Below are 19,220 nucleotides of genomic sequence, written 5' to 3'. Positions count from 1 at the left end.
CAGTCCCATTAAGCCCAAAAGAGATTGTATTTCAAAAATTAAAATTAGCCTATGTTACCTTCCTGCAACGAAAACGGTCCAGCCGTTTCAGAGACAAGCCGGAACAAACGCACGGACTGACAGAAAATTTCGAATCGGTAAACATCTATTTTTTCAAAACTATCTTTTTAAAACTAACGAAGTGACATACTTTTAGCACGCCACCCAAACCCACGCCACAGTACGCGTGTTAAGACAAATCAATAGAGGTATTTTCTATGCCTAGAATTATATCATAAATATTTCGGCGTCAGCACCACGATTATAAAACATAACTTTTAGATTTTCGATTAATAATTCAATAAAAATATGCTACAAAAGTCATTCGATTTTAAATACACGTAAGATATGAATGTTTATTTATACAATATAAAGCAGAATCTCTGCGTAATTTAAAATTTTTGGTTAACAACTTCTTTTTTTTTATATCGCTACAACCTCACCTGAGGGTTACTGATAAAATAGTTTAACTTTTTAGCGGGCTAACCTTTTCAGGCCTTCAGTTAAATCTATAATCCTAAACAGTTTCCACGCGGCATCGTACCACTAAATCGCCTAGCGGCAAAGCTTTGCCGATAACCAGCTACGGCCGAAGCCTCCCAACAAACAAATTCTTTCTTATTCTTATGTCTTGTGCGGTTTTTTGAGCTAACATAGACAGTAAATTTAACAGATATAGAAACAACAAATTTTTAAGACCTTCTAAATACATATTAAAAGCTTGCCCTATCTTTGAGCCCTGGGCACATTCATATTATGTGTAAAATGCAGTTATTTATTTCAAGAAGACCTACTTTATAACACTTTTGAAATGATCATACATAAATTTATATTATAGTTGGTTTAAAATATTATTATTCATGAAATACGAACTTCTATGCTTGTTAGGTAGTACCGCCACTCGGCATCACGTGGCCTGTTATACGTACGCTTCCGCCTTCGATCAATAATATCTAGAAGTGCTGTCAGGCGTCAAAAAATATGTTTGAAAAATAAGATTACATTCACAAATAATAAGGTAACTTAACTCTATGTTAAGCACAAAAACAATGGGTTTTTTCACTATAAAAATAATGAAAATAAGACAAAATAAACAATAAAAGTTACGTAATATCTTATTTTATGTAAAGACCTAAGAGATTATAAGTTACATTCAATATTCTCATACACTCAACTTAACCTTAGCACACTCCATTTTTTCTTACATGCCGAACAATCATTCATAAAGAATATCTCTTTTTATTTTATTTGTGTTTATTTATTTTGACATATTTGTTTTTGTTATATTTCTAAAACATACTTTACACTATAAAGTAATGAAAATATTGTTTACATATTAAGAATAGTTAGAAAGTAATCAATAAAATATGAAACCTGTGACTTCTGCTAGATTTCATGCCAGACCGCATATCAAGTACATTTTTGATCGAAGGTATCATATTTATTTCTATACTGGTATAATGACGTCATTAATATTAAATTGATTTAACATCTGACCGCGAACAAATAACAAAAGAGGAATACGTATCACAATGGAATAAAGCACGTTGCACATTTGTACAGTGTACTCAGTCCAGGCCTTAGTCTAGAGAGCGGTGTCAGCACCGCAAGAGGCCGAGCCCTACGACTCTGGGAAGAGGAGGCTTTCCACGGGAGCCGAGATAGTCATGTCGTCGATCTCTGGACGAGACCAGTCCTGAAACAATTCATCACAATCATCATCATATCGATATGAGGTTAAGGCCGTAGTCCAACACGCTGGTCCAATGTTGATTGGTGGACTCCATAGACCTTGGAGAACATAATGGAGAACTCTCAGGCATGTAGGTATCCTCACGATGTTTTCCTTCACCATTGAAGCAAGTGATATTTGGATTGCTTAAAACGCACATAGCTTATAAAAGTTATAGGTGCGAGCTGGGATTCGAACTCGACGCCCCGAAAGTGAAGTCGAAGTCCTGCCCACTGGGCTATCACCACTATTGAACTAGGTAGCTGTTGCACGTGTCCTTCTTCCGTGTTTTTACAAATTACGCGGAAAAGTCTGTTCTCCTTGTATAAAACGTATTCTATGTTACTCTCTGTCCTTTAGACTAACTCTGTGGCCAAAATCAATTTGATTGGTTGGGGCGAGAAGGAAGGACAGACAAAAGAACAAACTTTCACATTTATAATAGTATTTAAATATATTTAAAATTAAAAAAATATTATTTTACTAGCTGTTGCCCGCGACTTCGTCCGCGATTATTTGTCGTTTTTTTGAAAATCCGTCAGGAACCCTTTATTAACTCACTTTACACCATTGCTGTAACAAATATTAGTATGGAAATTAAGATTCACAATACCTGTTCCTCTGTGCTAGCAAAGAATAAGTAGAAGAGATTAGCGCCAAGGTCGATAGCGGCAGCCAAGTAGAACACCTCCCGCCATTGCCCCAAGGTTTGCTAAAATTAAATATAAATTAATAAGAAAAACTGAAACTTTTAATTACCGTCAACATAGTATTATTATTTATTTATTCCGAAATGTATGTAAAGGTTTCAGTATTCGTGTGAGGCATAGATCTCGAAGGCTATATTTTTTAACACCGTGAGAACAGTCCATAAATTATATTATATGTATTCATATCTCAGAAATGCTTTTCCAGGATATAAAATATATATTTCACACCACTCGTTCGACTATGCCTTATTTATTACTAGTGAAAGATCAAGTACGTCAATACATCATATAGACGGGCAAGTTATGTTTTTAATGCTGTCCCTAAGGGCTTTTATGATTTCAATAAGGAACAACGCGCATGGCGTATCTGAATAAAATCTTTTAATTTTAATACTGCTATCTCGCTCTAACGTATAACGGCGTCCCTGTCACTCACCGAGCTGTGAAGCGCGAACCATAGAGTTTAGATTGTTAAAACAAACCCACTGAAAAGTGTTAAGAACCTCGAGGTGTGTGCCAGGGATCGAACTCGGCATCCTGAAACCCTGGCCAAAGCTCTAACAACTAGGCTAATACCGCTAACATTAGTACGTATAGTATGAACTATGCCCGTTTTCACTAAAGCTAGGCCTTACCTAAATAGAATGCCTAACGATGTAGACAATGTTTATAGAACAAAAAACGTTTTACCAACTCTTAGGTGATAACTAATGGTGAACGTATGATGTATGCCTAGGAATTGTTGTATGAGTTATTTAGGCATTAACTTGTTCGTCGTTAGTGAAAGCGGGCATTAGTATTCTTTGGAATTTAGGACCCACCTGCGTATCACTAATGATGAGGCCTATAACGTAGGGCGCCATAAACCCGCAGATGTTGCTAGCGGCGTTCGTGATGCCGTACATTGTGCCCGCGAACTGCGGCGATAAGTCGATATGGTTCATCTGGTTACCTGGCAGAACAAGAATTTGGAATAATTAACACAGGCTCATTAGTCTATCTATGGTTACCATGATTACCCTCGAGTTAAGAGGACCTGGGTTCGGATCCCGGGCCGGGCTAAAAATTATCAGATATAGTGTTTTTCAGTTAAAGAATTTTTCAGTACAAGCCAGTTAGGCTGTTTGTCCAAGTATTATTATAAACTTGTGATAATAGTCGATAAAGCCTAGCAAACCGTATTGCAACAGCGTGGTGGGCCTACGCTCTTTAAACCCTTCTCCATTATGAAAAAGGCAAGGTCCAGTTGTAAAAAAAAACCTGCGCATTGCAATAAAGACCATCCCAAGATTGGAGAGAAATCAGGAGATTCGTAGAAAAGCGAGTTTTAAGGTGAAGTGGCAATGATTGAAGGGACAAAAACTGAATATAAAAAACATATGTAAATTAAAATTTGCTGGCCTGAAGTTGTCTTTCTTAGAAGTTCGCGCATGTACAATGTGACCAACATCATCATAAATGCCTATGCCTATAACAGTCCACTGCTGAACTAAAGGTCTCTTAAGGATTTGCCCATAATCACCACGCTGGGCAGTCGCATTAGACGTTTTTGGAAGTTGTTAATTTCGTGCCGCCGATAAACCAACGTGTAAGGAGGTACCTTCGTCACAACTTTGGTATGTAAACTCCTTTAAGCATACATACCCGCGTAGGCGGCGCCACCAAAGGCTGAAGTGACGGAAAGCAGCACCATAACAGCTATGCGGTCGCAGCCCGCCCATGCGATCCCCAGGAGCCCAAATGCAGGCATAAACGCCGCTGAAAAAAAAATACTGGATAACGCGACTGGTGTTATCTTTAACGCAGAACTACGTTTTGTTGACGAGCAGGTGTACTTAATAACCGAGAAATAAACGTAATATTATCGACAAAACCCGCCCATTTATGGTGTATGTTATAAATGGCCGCAATTTTAAAATTTTTGTAACATTACAACTATAGATAGTTATGGACATAACAATAATGTTTCAAAGCTAACGATGGAGATCTGATTGGAGGTCAGGCAGATAAATTTGGTAAAAACCACTTTAAAACTTTTCTAAGCCGAATAACTTAGTGGCGACGAAAAATTATTAACCTAGAAAGGGTTAAAATACTTTATACAAAAAGTACCCAAAGGAGGCAGAGGAGCTAGAGGCAGCTAAACTTGTGTAGTAAAGTACACCAAAATTTGTGTTCTAAGTGGTGTAATTGACAGCAACAAAATGACAGCTGTTCGAATATCATAAGTAGAAATATCAACTTACCAACAGTGTTCCATAGTTTCATACTGTTCAACCGAGAAATCCAGCCTTTCGCGAGTAACCAGTCAGCAAAAATACTGATCAAAATTCCCGCCACCCACGCTGTGAGGTATGGCAACGCGGATAGTCGCGCGTTCTGAAAAACAAATACATAAATGGAAATAATATACTAAAACCTTCCTCGTAAATTATTCCGTCCATTGGTGAAAAACGTAAGAAAATCCGTTTAGTAATTTTTGAGTAAAAAGCGCCCAGAGAAAAGGAATATGTAGTGCCTAGTGATGAAAAAAGTGTCGGAAAAGAATTTTTGATACACTTTTTTCACGCGCTATAAATGTTTCACAGCAGTTTTCACCAAAGACCTTAACCTAATCACGAAGTAATAGAATAGAATTAAATGTGCTCAGTATTTGAAAAACAGTTGCTTCCATTTGCTTAAAAAAAATCATGAAGGTAGATAATAATATATATCCTTTTTTTTTATTACAGAGAAAATGCCTGACGCACTCCGTTGGGGGAAACGGCGTACTTATGTGGGACTTGCACCCACTAAAAACTCTGTGTGGTCCTCGATAGACCTACGAGTATAAGTGAGAGCACGGGGTTCACTTGCGTATTCACCGCACTCTCGCCAAGGTGTTGACCACCCAGTGCATGGCGGGTCCTATCATCAATGGCCTGATCGCTGCCAAATCCTCCAGCGAGGAATAATAATATATATCCTGAAAAGCCTAACATTTGCCAAAAAAAAAAACGCGGATGAAGTCGCGGGAAAAACTAGTAAACGTATTCAAGGTGGTTTAAACTCTTTACTACTTTACTTATAATATTTCTACTTATTGCTATGTTTCACATTAAAATTGAATAAAATTAAGATTATACTTACGGAAACAATATCAAAGTGCAGTATATTGTTCATGTATGTCGGCAATTCCGTGAGTTGCGTGTAAAACAGCCACGACTGGCCGCACTGGGCAATCAGAATCGCCCACAGAGGAAGGCAAGTGAGAAACTTGCACCACGGTATTGATATTGAAGTCTCTTCGTCCTATAAAAGCAAGACTACAATGTCATATCTGATGAACGACACACAATGCAATCAAATAATAATGTAGTAGTTGTAGAGCTTTTTGTAAAAGAGCTCGTTCAGGGACCTAGGATGTAGAAGTTTTTAGTCCAAGTTTTAAGACTTTTCTTTTTTTTTTTTTGACCGGAGATAATAATGATAATGCTGTTTACACCTATAATTGATTTTTGTGACGGCACTAAACATAATTTTCGACTCAGAGTTACAAATTTTTGATCCTTTTTTATGGATTCTGTTTAATTTTTAATGAAAGTTGTTACATTGAATTGCTGGTGTCTTGTGAATAAATAAATCAGTTTACGGCAATGCGTATTTCTTAGCAGCATTGCTGCGTTCCCGTATAAAGAGCGTGGTTGCCGATGTAATCAGGCACATGAGGCTTAAAACCTACGTCTTAGGTTGATGGACACAAGACAGCACTTTGTAGCACGTATTACTTGTGAAGTGACTAAAAGCAGACTAAACTCTAGTCCAACAAAACTAAACTATCAGACGTTACCCTAAGTATTTAGCTTTAGTTTTAAGTTTACGAATATGGTTATCGCCATCATCTATCACTACCGTGTTATTCTCATGTAATGTACGCAACAAAAGTGCCACCTATGGGCCTACTTGAATAAAGATATTTTTGATTTTGACTTTATATATGGTTCGAGTATTACAAGAGACACCCGATTGAAGTCTGCCACTTCACCCGATGTCGACGTTCCCTGGGACTCAACTCGCTTCGTTTTAGCTTCGCTCGCCCTTAGTGACGCTGTTACAAGCCTTATGCCCAGTGGCGTGCATTGAGGGTATGCACAGAGTATGCAGATGATATAAGATGAAGAAGTCTCCAGTCAGAATTATAAATGCTTAAGGGTAGGCTTTTCATAACTCTTAAAATGCCTATCCCACCATTATAAATTAGAGTATTTTCCTCAGTTTTTCCGTTATTTTCATATTTAACATAACATTAAACAACCCATCAATACGCAATGGAGCAGCGGTGTGGGTCTATGCTCTACAACCCTCTATTCTATGAGAGAGGAGACCTTAATAGGTGTGTAACATGAATTTTAGTGCTTAATTATTTAAAAACAAAATTGAAGTTGATTTATTAATACCTAGTTTTAATGATAACCAAAGGCACTTCCGAGTTACACCATACATTCAATTACGACATGTCAGGAACACATTCTGAGTACGTTTTTTTTTTCACGAAAATTGTGCCCTTGTCAGCGATCTCATCTGATGACTGCAACATCAATGTTGCAGTCTAAGATGGTAGCACGCTAACCTGTTGCACCTAACCGGTTTGATTGCTATATTAAACCCGTATGGCAGTTATATTAAACCATTACCCCTAATCATTTACACGCGGCATCGAACGGAAATCATTTCGGCCTATTTTATTATATTTTTACTAAAAATGTGAGTCATATTTTTATGACTTCATAATCAAATCGAGAATATTATTTAGCCTATAAAAAAGGTCACATCAGCTGATAATGTTTATTCATCCATCTTATTGTGACTTATCATTTATTGTGTGATTAATGTTTCCTACAAATCAATTAAAAGACACAAATTACATATTACGTTGCCGGTAACTTTTATCGACTCTCGTTGAGCACACGCTGTTGATATATTTATTTATTATGACAAATAATCATTTACAATAATTTTAATTTGTTATACGGAGACGGTCCCCCGCCATTTCACCTTCGTACAACTTCTGTCCCAAACAAACATTAACTTTACGTCCATCCGCGTTGCATTGCCCGCCCGGCCGTCTCCGTTTTGAAAAGGTATGTGGCCTATAGTCTATAGCTTACTTCTAGAATTGGATTTATATCAAATACCACGAAGATATTTAAAATCATACTGAAAAAAAAACCAACTCTTTAGCTTTTTTTCGTATAGTAAGCAAACAAATTCCTGCCAATAGCTTAGTAAGTGACAAAGTGTAATAAGCAAAAATAGTTAAAAGTCAAGTCAAATATTACTTTATTCAAATAGGCACATAGATGGCACTTTTGATGCGTACATTACATGTGAGAGCGATAACTAAATTCGTCAACTGAAAACTAAAGCTACGAGGGTTCCAAACGCGCCCTAGTTCCTACACCGTATACGCGACCGAAACCGAGGATAGTTTTTTATAACCTATGTTTTGTTTATATTGATTTATTCTATTGCATTGGCATATTTGACTGCGCACGAAAGCATTTTTTAATATAAATGTTTACATTTAAATAATAAATGTGAATAGTTAATTTTGGTTTCATAATGTACGCAAGTACGCTTTCAAGTTTTATGCAATTTTATCAAATTCTTTCAGAAAATTCAGTGGTAGGATATGTAAATATCACACTAATAATACACATATTGATGTATATATATATACCTAGACTAACATTGACTTACACGAAAACAGGAAATTATATATTCCACGCTGATCATTTAGTGTAAAACAAACATAATATAAACAAAAGGCAATTGTACATAACTGTGCTCCCAAAAACATGAATCTCTAGTGACCTTACACGTAACGCGAATCACTCGTGAATCACCGCGTCCCACTTTAGTGATAATGCTACGCGCAATTCAATATTATAACAACAATAATTTAATAATTCTAGGTACTCTTAGTGTCTTTTGTTACCTTAACCATATTACTCTACAATAATAATTTAGCACTTTTAGTTACGAATTTATATTTATCTTCGCTATGTCGAGATAAGGCCGTCATATTGTATCTTCTACGAGTATAGTATTTGCACTTTTACATATTGATGTTGTGTAGGTAGATACAATAAAAGGGTATTCATTCCTACATCTTCCTTTCTATCAAATAGCGAATTGCGGATAAGTACTTAATTCATAAGTACATAACAAAAATTTACAAAATAAACATACAGTCGAATTGAGAATCTAATATGGAGAAGATTTTTCTAACCTCATCCATATAATAAATACTACATTTTTAATTTATCACTTTTAGTTATGAGTTTATTTTTATCTTCGCTATGTAACGATAAGGCCGCCATATTGTACCTTCTAACTAATTTGCATTTTTTCATATTTATGTTGTGTACAATTAAAGTGTACTTATATATTGTCTTCTATCAAATAGCGAATTGCGGATAATATACGAAAAAAATACAAAAAAAACATACAGTCGAATTGAAATCGTCCTCCTCCAAAGCAATTTTATTTTATTTTCTTGCCTATCTGGGATCACTGCTAGCACACACACAACTGAGGTTATGTCTGCTCTATTATTATTATCATCACTCTCAGCCAATTAGCGTCCCACTGCTGGGCACAGATTTAGAGTTTAAAACCAACACGATGCTCCAAGGCGGTTAAGCGAGCTTTTTACAATCATTATGATATGTACGTAATATGTATACCGGTATCAAATGCAGCTGTTTTGATACAATTTGGTAAGTTGGAAAATCACCCGGGGACCGTTCCCGCGGGATTGATAGCAATAAACTTAGTAGGTAGATAGGTAATCTACGGCATAAAAGCATGTTGACAAAATTTTGCATAGATATAGCTTGTAAACAGACTTAACACCCTGAAAACAATCGTAGGACACTGTTTAGCTCAGAAGCAAATAAATGCAGACAAAGTCCCGTGCGAAAGCTATAATATTATATTACACAATTTAGTCGCGTGGGAAAGCTATAAGTTTATATAAATACACAATTGAATATCAATGTTTTTACAAAATAACAACGTTACCTGCGGCCCAATCGTTTGAGTGATGAATTCAATTTCTTTAGGACATATCCTTGGATGTCTTTGAGGCGTGTCGTATATCAAGAAGATCCACGCAATGAACCAAACCACACCCAGCCCTCCAAACAAATAGAAACAGAGAGGCCAGCCTCCTCCAAACTCCAGTGTGCAAAGCCAACCTGATATCGGCAATGATATTACCGTGCCTATGTTTGAGCCTAGGAAGAAATTTCAACTGTAAATTACAATATTCATCATTCTTAGCCTATCCCACTGCTAGACACGGCCCTCCCTCATAGCACAGTTTCCATACACTGGTTTTTACAGGGGGGGTCACAATAAATTGCTAACGGTCGAAATGCAACTTATTTCAAAACCTTAACAGAAACTCGAAAAAGAAGAATATGGATAGCAAAGGCGAATTGTTATATACTAAGAAACATGACACAGAATGCGAAAGCCGGGGCCAAACATTCTGTATGCGTATGCCTTAATTTGTTTCAGTCTATATGAAACGTCTGCATTTCATATGATCTTGTACCTACTATCAATACAAATCTCAATCGATTTGGTAAACTAACTATGATTTCTCTCATTTCTCTTGGCTATTATCTCAATTTATTTGAGGTCAGCCCTCCTAGTATTTCTCCTCTATTATGTTGCTCGCTCTAATGTTATCTTTCATTGTTTATAGCCAGGTTTTTAGTGGTCGCCATCGGACCTCCTGACTCTTTTTCCGTCTTGTATATTCATAACTGTTTTAGGAATACGGTAATAAGCTCGACTCATCATATGACCGTACCATCGCAAGCGGGTTTCAGTAAGTTCAGTAGCAAACTAACTATGACGCGGACAACAAATAAGAACACTGACCTGCATAAACATAAGCCGCAAACTTTGACCTCTCCAAGGGTGGTATCCATCGCGCAAGCATTGCATGCATGGCGGGGTAAGTTACACCTTCGCCCAAACCTTCAAGAACGCGCACAGCAATGAACAACTTAAAGTCTGTGTACGCGGCTATTGGGCTGAGTAATGTGAAAACTGCCGTCAATAAAACACCGACGCCGTAAACGAGTTTACCACCGTATATTTCTGCTATTCGTCCTCCTGGAATCTACAAAATAAATCCAAAAAGCTTCGCTGTAATAACAATACGTTCGCAATAAAAGCAAAGAAATGTAAATTTTGGTATAAATTATATAGTTAATAACATGGGTTAACAAAATTATCGCAATTGTTATGTCTAGGTCATATTTATTCCCACATCAACTAGTTATTAGCGATCAGTGTAATTATTGATGTACCGGAGGATAAAATCCAAGTATTTCTTGGTATAAGAATTGAAATTAATCTCTCACGATGATTTCACATGTAGGACTTTTAAATTTTAGCCTTGAAATTTTCTACACAGTATTAAAATGTAATACATAATTGTAAATAGGCATTCTAGTTCACAAGCTCTTTCATTTATTTTGAGGAAATAATTGATTCAAATAAATAATTGATTGACAGCGAGACACCGTGAGCGGTGGCATCCTTATGTGGTTGATATTCCATCAACACGCACGAAACGTTTTCTGATACGTGCCGCTAAGATGTGGAACGCCCTCCCGGCAACTGTGTTTCCTGCCACGTATAATTTGAGTACCTTTAAGGCTAGAGCGAATAGGCTTTTTCTAGGCAAGCGTGCTCCAACCTAGACCTCATCATTGCTTTCTAACGGGCATGATTGTCGTCAAACGCTGGCCTATCGTTAATAAAAAAAAATAAAAAAAATTCAATGATTATGTTTATTGATTAAATTAACTAATACTTTAAACTCTCAATCAATATATCTAAGTCACCAAAACCGTCACTATACCTAACTTACCTGTGTCAAAACATATCCATAAAAAAATGATCCTAATATTATACTTTGTTGTTCTGCAGTCCAATTGAAATCACCTTGTTTCTGTAATGAACATAAAAGCATGTAAACAAAAAGCATTGTTTAAGATAATATTACCTCATTCACCCTCAATCCAAATGTGTTAGAGAACTCATTTTCAAAATAAAACATTTATTTAAACACCTTTATTACATAATACAGGAAAAAAAGAATGAATACTCTTAAAATATAAATACATAACATACTTTAAATTTATTTATTTTAATTTGTAGGATTTTCTTTTAATCTATGAGTTATGACAAGTTTATTTTCTATGACTTGACTATAACTTTAACTGGAAAGTGATAGTACAAGTTTGAAACATGCAGAACTGAAGGAATAAGGCTCGAGTATTTGTATCTAGACCTCTACCAGACAAGACCTGATTGAGGAATTCAAAGGAATCAAACCCAGTACTTTGACCACAATTATAGTTTTTTTCTGTTTTTTTCTTCATATGAATTTAGTTTCAATTATAGTGTTGGTACACTGGCAGGAGACTTTTTTTTGTATATTTGGCGTTTTATGAGTAGCTTGTGTGACTTTTTTGTTGAGTAAATTGTTATTCCATTATATTTTTAAGGTATTATGATAGATACGAATGTAAATAATAAAGACAACTCAAAGGAAAATTTGAATAAAAGATAGATATACAGAAGTGAAATAGACAATATTTTTCATCACGCAAAGTGTTGGGTTCATTTTGTACCTTTTTATAATAAAGGATCCAACGTCATTACATTCTAAATCCATACTAAAATATCGATATCTATTAACATCTGTTTGACTTAGTTACTACACCAAGTACGAAAAAACATCTTCTGCCAAAGTAAAAAAACAGAACCATTTACTTGTACGGATGAAACTTCGATATATTATGCCAAATTCTCCAGCGTATATACGCCGCACGCGTCATCCTTTGATAGCGCAGCGGGGTATTTGACAAAATGCAGCACGGGCCAAGAAGGCAAGGCACAACGGTACAACACCGTATATAAGCAAATGGACTTTACACTGCTTTTGCATGCTATCAACAATGAACAAAAGCCAGCCCATCTGCAGCATTGAAGCAGAGTGGAGGGTCTAAATCTCTAATTCTCCCTCTCCTTAGAGAGAAGAGGTCTGTGCCTGTGGGAAATTAACTGACAGGATGATGATGCGGATGATCTAGAATATTAATATACTCACTGTTGGTATTGTTGTATTACTGGGTCCAGTAGATGGGCATACATCTAATGTGGAGTCATTTGAAGGTAGTGGTACTGTTGAATTTATCATTGCTACAATGGCTACAGAGAGATTTACCCTCATAGCATATACATTGGCAAAGCCAAAAAAGCCCATGATACCCAATACTGTTCGACATTTGATCCATCCTGTTGTCTCTTCAACTAATGACAAAATTTTGTTCAAATTATTATCATTATAATTATCAGTTATTATTAAGAATACTATACAATGAATGAACTTTGAAAGCCTAGTGGGTGGGACTTCAACTTCTCTTTAGGGGGGGGCCAAGTTTGAATCCCAGACAACTTAGATAGATAACTTAGATACCTTAGACCTTAGAGACTTCCCAGGTAACTTAGAAACTTTGCATAACTTAGAAAAGTAAGAGGAGTGCATCCTCTTACTTTTCTAAGCTATGCAAATTTTGAGAATTAAAAATATCACTTGCTTCAACAGTGAAAGAAAACATTGTTAGGAAACCTGCATGCCTGAGAGTTCACTATAATGTTCTCAAATGTGTGGAGTCCTCCAATTTGCACTGGGCCAGCGAGGTGGACTACAGCTTGTACCCCTTCTCTTTATGGGAGGAGTCCTGTGCCCTGTAGTGGGCGGACATTATGTTGATATGATGAATGAACTTACTATGGGGCTACATCACATGAGTTTTTTTAGGATATTTTTAAAAATTAAAAATTGCAACCACAATAATAATAAAACTGAGAGTAATTATGGCAGTAATACATGTGATTATCAGTGTCATATTGTTCAATCTCAGTCTTCATTACTTTACCACATTTACTCTAAAACGCTTCTCCTGTGTGAACATCATTAAAGGACAGCCAAATAAATGATATTTACATATATATTATGAAGTTCCATATTGCAAACCTATTTTTTTATTTATGACAAATTTTTAAAAGTAAAACCGAAATAATGTAACTCCATAAATATCACTATCAAACAAGTACTATAAGTGCCAGTTTCTTCTCAGTAGAAACAGCATTCCTTACCAGTAGTGATTCAGAAAAACAGTCACATCAATATGCAAAAAAGCCTGTTAGGGGGTGTATCTACCTACTTGAGATAAGGAATATATATTTTGCATTGGATTTGAATAAAACTTGTATGGACAATATTCCATGCTATTCATACAATTTCCACATGGAAAAATTTCAATTCTCACTGAACTACAACGATGCAGGAAAATCTATAAATTTAACAATACATTTTGTAGGTATGTACATTTAATGTTAACAAGGAATGAAAATTATTGCTGAATAGTAATAACCAGACTACACTATTATATTGATAGATAAGCTAATTATCTCAGCTCCACTGTACAAGAATCGCTGAATTATCATTGCTGGCTAACATATAGGTAAATAATAATGATCTATTTACATTTTAATTAGCTACAAACAAAGGCAGTAATAAATACTGTAAGTGCTGTATTATCAATAACTAATAGTTATTACCTCTTTCGTTAACAACTAGGTTTCTGTGACTGCTTGTGACATCATTTTCTATATCATCATTTAACATTGAACTTTCTTCCACAGGCAGTGCCATCATTTAGGCTAAAATCATAACACCGTTATAAATGTAGCAGTACCTAAGTTCTGTATAAAACTAGCAACTAATGCAACGCTCCTATAACTGTATCATCGAAATATATGGTATCAAATTAAATGACTCATAATTTTTTTTATTATGAATTTGTACGTAAACAAAGAAATGTTTAGCTCGAATCGAATTGAGCAGTAAATTGACAGTTGACACTTTCACACTTTGACAGACAGCTTTGAAGTGTCAGGTGGCAATTTGTCACGTTGGTAGTAGATTCAAAATAATTTTGTTGTCAATGTGAGATTCAAAAACTAGAATTGTAATTTTTAATTAAACAAATTGATTTTTGTAATGTATTTAATATTTTTTTATTTTATTTTTGTGTATCATAGATATAATATATAACTAAAGATCGGCGATGAGATGAGACAGTGCAAGAACATGGTACAACCGTATGCTAGAGCGAGATAGATAGACATCACTATCAGAGACCTTATGGACCGCTTGGCGCTTATGACTTTGCGTTAGCAGCGGTTAATTAAATTCCAATTATGGAGGGTAGAGGTAATTCCAATACAAGATCAATACAAGATTTCTAGGCCGATTTGAGTGATTAATTATTTGTAAAGTATTACTTGTTATAAACATTATAATATGTTAGTGATAATTGGCTGGTTTCGAATCCCTGGGTCGGGCCAAGACTGTTAGGTGATGAGTATTTTCGGGTAAAGAATTTATTTTAGTACCATTCCGGTGCTTATATTATTTGTGGCCTGTGCTGTTATTTTAGCAATCAAGCCCAACTATTTCATTAATACATTTTTACTAAGTTGTTAGTTACTTTAAATTAAATTAGCCAGTGGTGCCCAATTCTGGTGTAGTCACAGAGAGCTTACAAATAAGCCGCCTTACACATTTTCGTCGCTGATGACTCAGTTACAATTCTTCCTCCTATCATTAAATACGTCCTTTATATCATAAAAGATTATCATATTAAAACAAAGTGCACAAATCTCTATACGAAATTAAAATAGCTAAAGAAAGCGTTCTCCTTTGAAGAAAAGGACTAACAAATAAATTAATAGTTGGGCTCAATATCTAACATCATTTAGACTAGTACTTTAATTTTTAACTGGTAGCGCTCTTTTTACATCACATCATCTTGTATCATCCGCAGTCTGTTTCTAATAGGATACGCTTTTAGAGCATTGACCCATCACGCTGCTCCAATGCGGGTTGGTGGGCTTTAACGACTATCATCACAAGTGACTATAACCGGGACCAATATTTGCACACTATAAGAGTGTGTAAAGTCGCCTTTTTTAATCTCATGTGTAATGAAGCAGGTTATTTCTAGGATTTCTAGTTATCTTAGAATCACACTCTTTTCGATGCAGCAGTATTCTCTAAAAACTTATTTAATAATTTGTTTCGAAATAAAGCTCAAGTTTAAGTACTTAATTCCCTTAGTAATTTATTAAAAATTACAATTTAACATTCAAAATAATTTAAAACTTAGTGTTAATTCATATTAACATATAAACCTTTCTTGATAAAATATATTCGAATAAATTAAAACATATAAAACAACTATTATAAATTCTTTACAATTGTTGGCATGAGTAGTCCCATAATAATTGTTGATAACAGATTAACACTATGGTTATCCAGAATGTTTCTTCCACTTATATGCTTTACACTTAAGCTGGAATGAGATACTATCTTTCCATCTTTATCCAAACCTGGAATAAGAAGGAAACAAATTAAGATTTTAACTGAAATTGGTGATATTTTGTTAAAATTATAAATATAAATAAATAATAAATATAAATAATAATTAAATAATATTATTTTTATTTATTTATTTATTAATTCTACTGTTATTACATAGAACTGTAACCATGCAAATATGGTCAACACTACTGTAAATCTTTATTGAAGATGCATCAACATTTGGGTCATAATGTGCATACTCTTGTTGTTGGTACATCAAAATGTTTTCCGATTCAGTTGATTAAGAATGCTATGTGCATAATGTAGCACGGCCAAATATGAGAAGAGGGTCTTTTACTTTCTATACATTTAGAACATCTCTATAGTTTTATGTTCATTCATTGACTTTTGCTTGCCCTCATTTGTTATCATCTGTATTCAGCATTAGGCTTAACTTTTAATATTTTTTTTTTATTCTCACCTGAATATTGCAAAGTCGCACCTAACAATGAATCTATTAGACTACCAAAAAGACCTGCCAATGCTCCATATATAATTAAAGGCCATTGTGGAGGTGCATAATTAAGTAACATTCTGTCAGCAAAATATAAAATTGTTAAGTAATGAGCAAGCCCGATAACAAGTCCTCCCAAAGTGCTGACTAAGGTACCAATAGCACTGATCCCTCCATTTGTTCCTTTAGGCACTCTTTTCCCTGTTGTTATTAAGTATGGGTCAGATTTACTTAAGACTGTGCCTAGTTCAGAAGCCCATGTGTCACCGTTACAACATGCAAACACACCTGAAAATGAAAATTAATATTGTGACTGAAACTAGACATATCTATTCTGAAACTATAAAACATATTATGTTGGTGTTATTCCATAAAATATAGAGAAAAAGTCATGTTAAATAGCATATCAATTTAAATCAATAAAATACTTACCTAGAATACCAATACTCAACCAGGATGCTCTATAATCCTTCAAAAAGTTTATCGGCCTCTCTGAAGCACCAACATCTAACAAATATAAAAGTCCTAGCTGAGTAGCCATGCCTCCATTGCATAGTACTTGAATCCAATTTCTTTGACCACCTGGAAGACATAGTATGATGGGTTGAAAAGAATAACTAAATCAAACACAATGAGTAAATACACACCAAAACAATATCACACAAACACTATTTTTGTCACAGCGAACATATCTGTAATAAGTAAAAATAAAATCTCCAACAGTCTTTTGTCCATTTGTTTGTGCAATTGTATTGTGGAAATATGCTTAATGCATGCAACCCAATACAATTCATGTAAACTTTACAACAACAAATCAGCAATACCTGAATAAACTTAATGTGTTTTTCAATTATTTAACTGACAAGTAGTAGATTTAACATTTGGTCTAACATCTAGTGTTTAATACATAGATGCTAGTCACTGTGCAAATGTTAAGACAACATTAATTTTAAGTGTATAAGGATATTGGTATTTGAAGTGACAATACATAATTCAAAAATGACAATTACTTACAATTCAATTTCATATAGGATTTCAACTTGATATTTAAAAATGAAAGGTCATAAATTGGGCTGGAAAGTTTTGGCCAGGAATATGGACAGGAAATCCTTTAGTAACCACAAGGATAACAATAACATGAAATTCTTGTTCCTAATTTATCATGTGTAACATGGTGCACTGGGCACTAGGAAGTGTTGGAGGTCTTGCGTTCAACTAGTGCTTGGGACCAATTTTAGTAATAAATAATGATTTAATCACTAAATTAGTTTCAAATCTATTCAAGCTTCGGCACTACTACAGATTATTACAGACTCAGCAATAAAGTATTCCCTTTTGAGACCAACAAAAAAATGTCAAGGGCCAAAGGTATACCCCAGCCACTTTGCTCACTTCCTTTTATTTTCTCTGCCAATTTGTCATTCAATTTTAAACAATCTTATTAATAACTAACCTATCTTTAAAATATTGGTAAAAAAAGATATTTTTAAAATGGAAGATATACCTTCTTTAAAATCCTCTTCAATCTTCTTTTTTAGATGGGGTTTAAACCTTGTAGCTTTTGAAGAAGATAGGAAGAAAACTAGCAAGTCTATTAGAAAGCAGTAATTAGAAAGAGTAAGAACAAAAGCAACAATTAATCCAAGTAGTGCTCCACTAATGTTAAGACTCTTTTTTCTGTATCCATATAATGCTACTGTGATAGGTAAGACACACGAAGTCAACCATCTAGTTGGTGCAATCACTACCGGTTCTGAAAAATTTTAAATTTTTATTTCAATCTTCTAGGATTAAGTTGTAAAAAGCACATTATGCAATTGAACAAATTCAATTAGCTGCGGACATACCCTGAATATGTTTTAAGTAATTGTAGATTGCTATAGTTATTTTACATTACATTAGTAATTATAGATTGCTAAACTTTGCAGTTGTTTAGACAGGTAGGTTTCTTTGCGGAATAAATATCATTCCCACAGCTAATGATGTTGCATTTCATGCATCACAAATTATTACCAGAGCTTATAATTATTTTAACCAAAACTCATTTATTCTAGGTCAGTTAGACCAGTTCGGTTCGTATGTAGGTGCTCCTGAATATGATTAAATAATAATAGAGCATGTATGTTATCATCCAAATCAACTGTTAGCTAACTAATATAGAAAATATTATGAAGAAAATATGCATAGCAAAATCTTACCATCAAAACCTTCAGTATTTAATATCAATTTCGAATAAACTAAATTAATTATCCACATTGACATTGATAACGGTATCACAAGGGTAATGAGGAGAACAGTTAGAAAATGATCATTTTGCAGTCCCTTCCTTTCTTCTGATGACTTAGAGCTACTCGTATTCTCGCCAATTTTTTTCATTTCTTCTCTCTTCTTTTACCTTTCTTTTAAATCACTGGAGCCAGACAAATGCCGAACCGGATTTGTGCTATTTAGCTTTTTTGTATGCACGCTGCCGAATAACTGTTATTGACTTGGAGATTGGTGTTAATCATAACTATTCATAATTGCTGCAATTAGAGAGCTCCTAAAAAACCTTCATTAGATTTATAATATCTTCAATTAAAAAAACCCATTTATTTTACAAAATCCGCGGAAAAACACGATTTCAAATTTTTTGTTTCTCATTACAACGCTGACACAGATTAGATGTTATATTACTTTGATTTGTCAATGTCATGTGTCAATTTTTTTTGTATAACTATTTTC

General features: G+C 34.7%; 2 protein-coding genes across 2 annotated transcripts; both read right to left on the bottom strand.

Annotated features, from left to right (window-relative positions):
• Window positions 1-1,347: 1,347 nt before the first annotated feature.
• Window positions 1,348-14,451, bottom strand: LOC120628848 (putative inorganic phosphate cotransporter). Its single transcript, XM_039897487.1, has 11 exons — window positions 14,179-14,451; window positions 12,662-12,864; window positions 11,417-11,497; window positions 10,417-10,660; window positions 9,547-9,761; window positions 5,611-5,772; window positions 4,728-4,860; window positions 4,126-4,239; window positions 3,303-3,433; window positions 2,385-2,483; window positions 1,348-1,735 (listed from the first exon to the last, which is right to left on the bottom strand). The coding sequence occupies exons 1-11, from the start codon at window positions 14,273-14,275 to the stop codon at window positions 1,661-1,663; spliced, it is 1,554 nt and encodes a 517-aa protein (XP_039753421.1). The 5' UTR covers window positions 14,276-14,451; the 3' UTR covers window positions 1,348-1,660.
• A 1,277-nt stretch (window positions 14,452-15,728) lies between these two features.
• LOC120628985 (transmembrane protein 19) lies at window positions 15,729-19,171 on the bottom strand. The gene is made up of 5 exons (XM_039897694.1): window positions 18,695-19,171; window positions 18,001-18,249; window positions 16,929-17,078; window positions 16,464-16,784; window positions 15,729-16,011 (listed from the first exon to the last, which is right to left on the bottom strand). The coding sequence occupies exons 1-5, from the start codon at window positions 18,870-18,872 to the stop codon at window positions 15,863-15,865; spliced, it is 1,047 nt and encodes a 348-aa protein (XP_039753628.1). The 5' UTR covers window positions 18,873-19,171; the 3' UTR covers window positions 15,729-15,862.
• Window positions 19,172-19,220: the final 49 nt, after the last annotated feature.

Source organism: Pararge aegeria, chromosome 13, assembly GCF_905163445.1.
Source record: "Pararge aegeria chromosome 13, ilParAegt1.1, whole genome shotgun sequence".
Classification (NCBI taxonomy): Eukaryota; Metazoa; Arthropoda; class Insecta; order Lepidoptera; family Nymphalidae; genus Pararge; species Pararge aegeria.
Note: the sequence above shows the minus strand (reverse complement) of the source record. Positions and strands in the feature narration are given on the sequence as shown.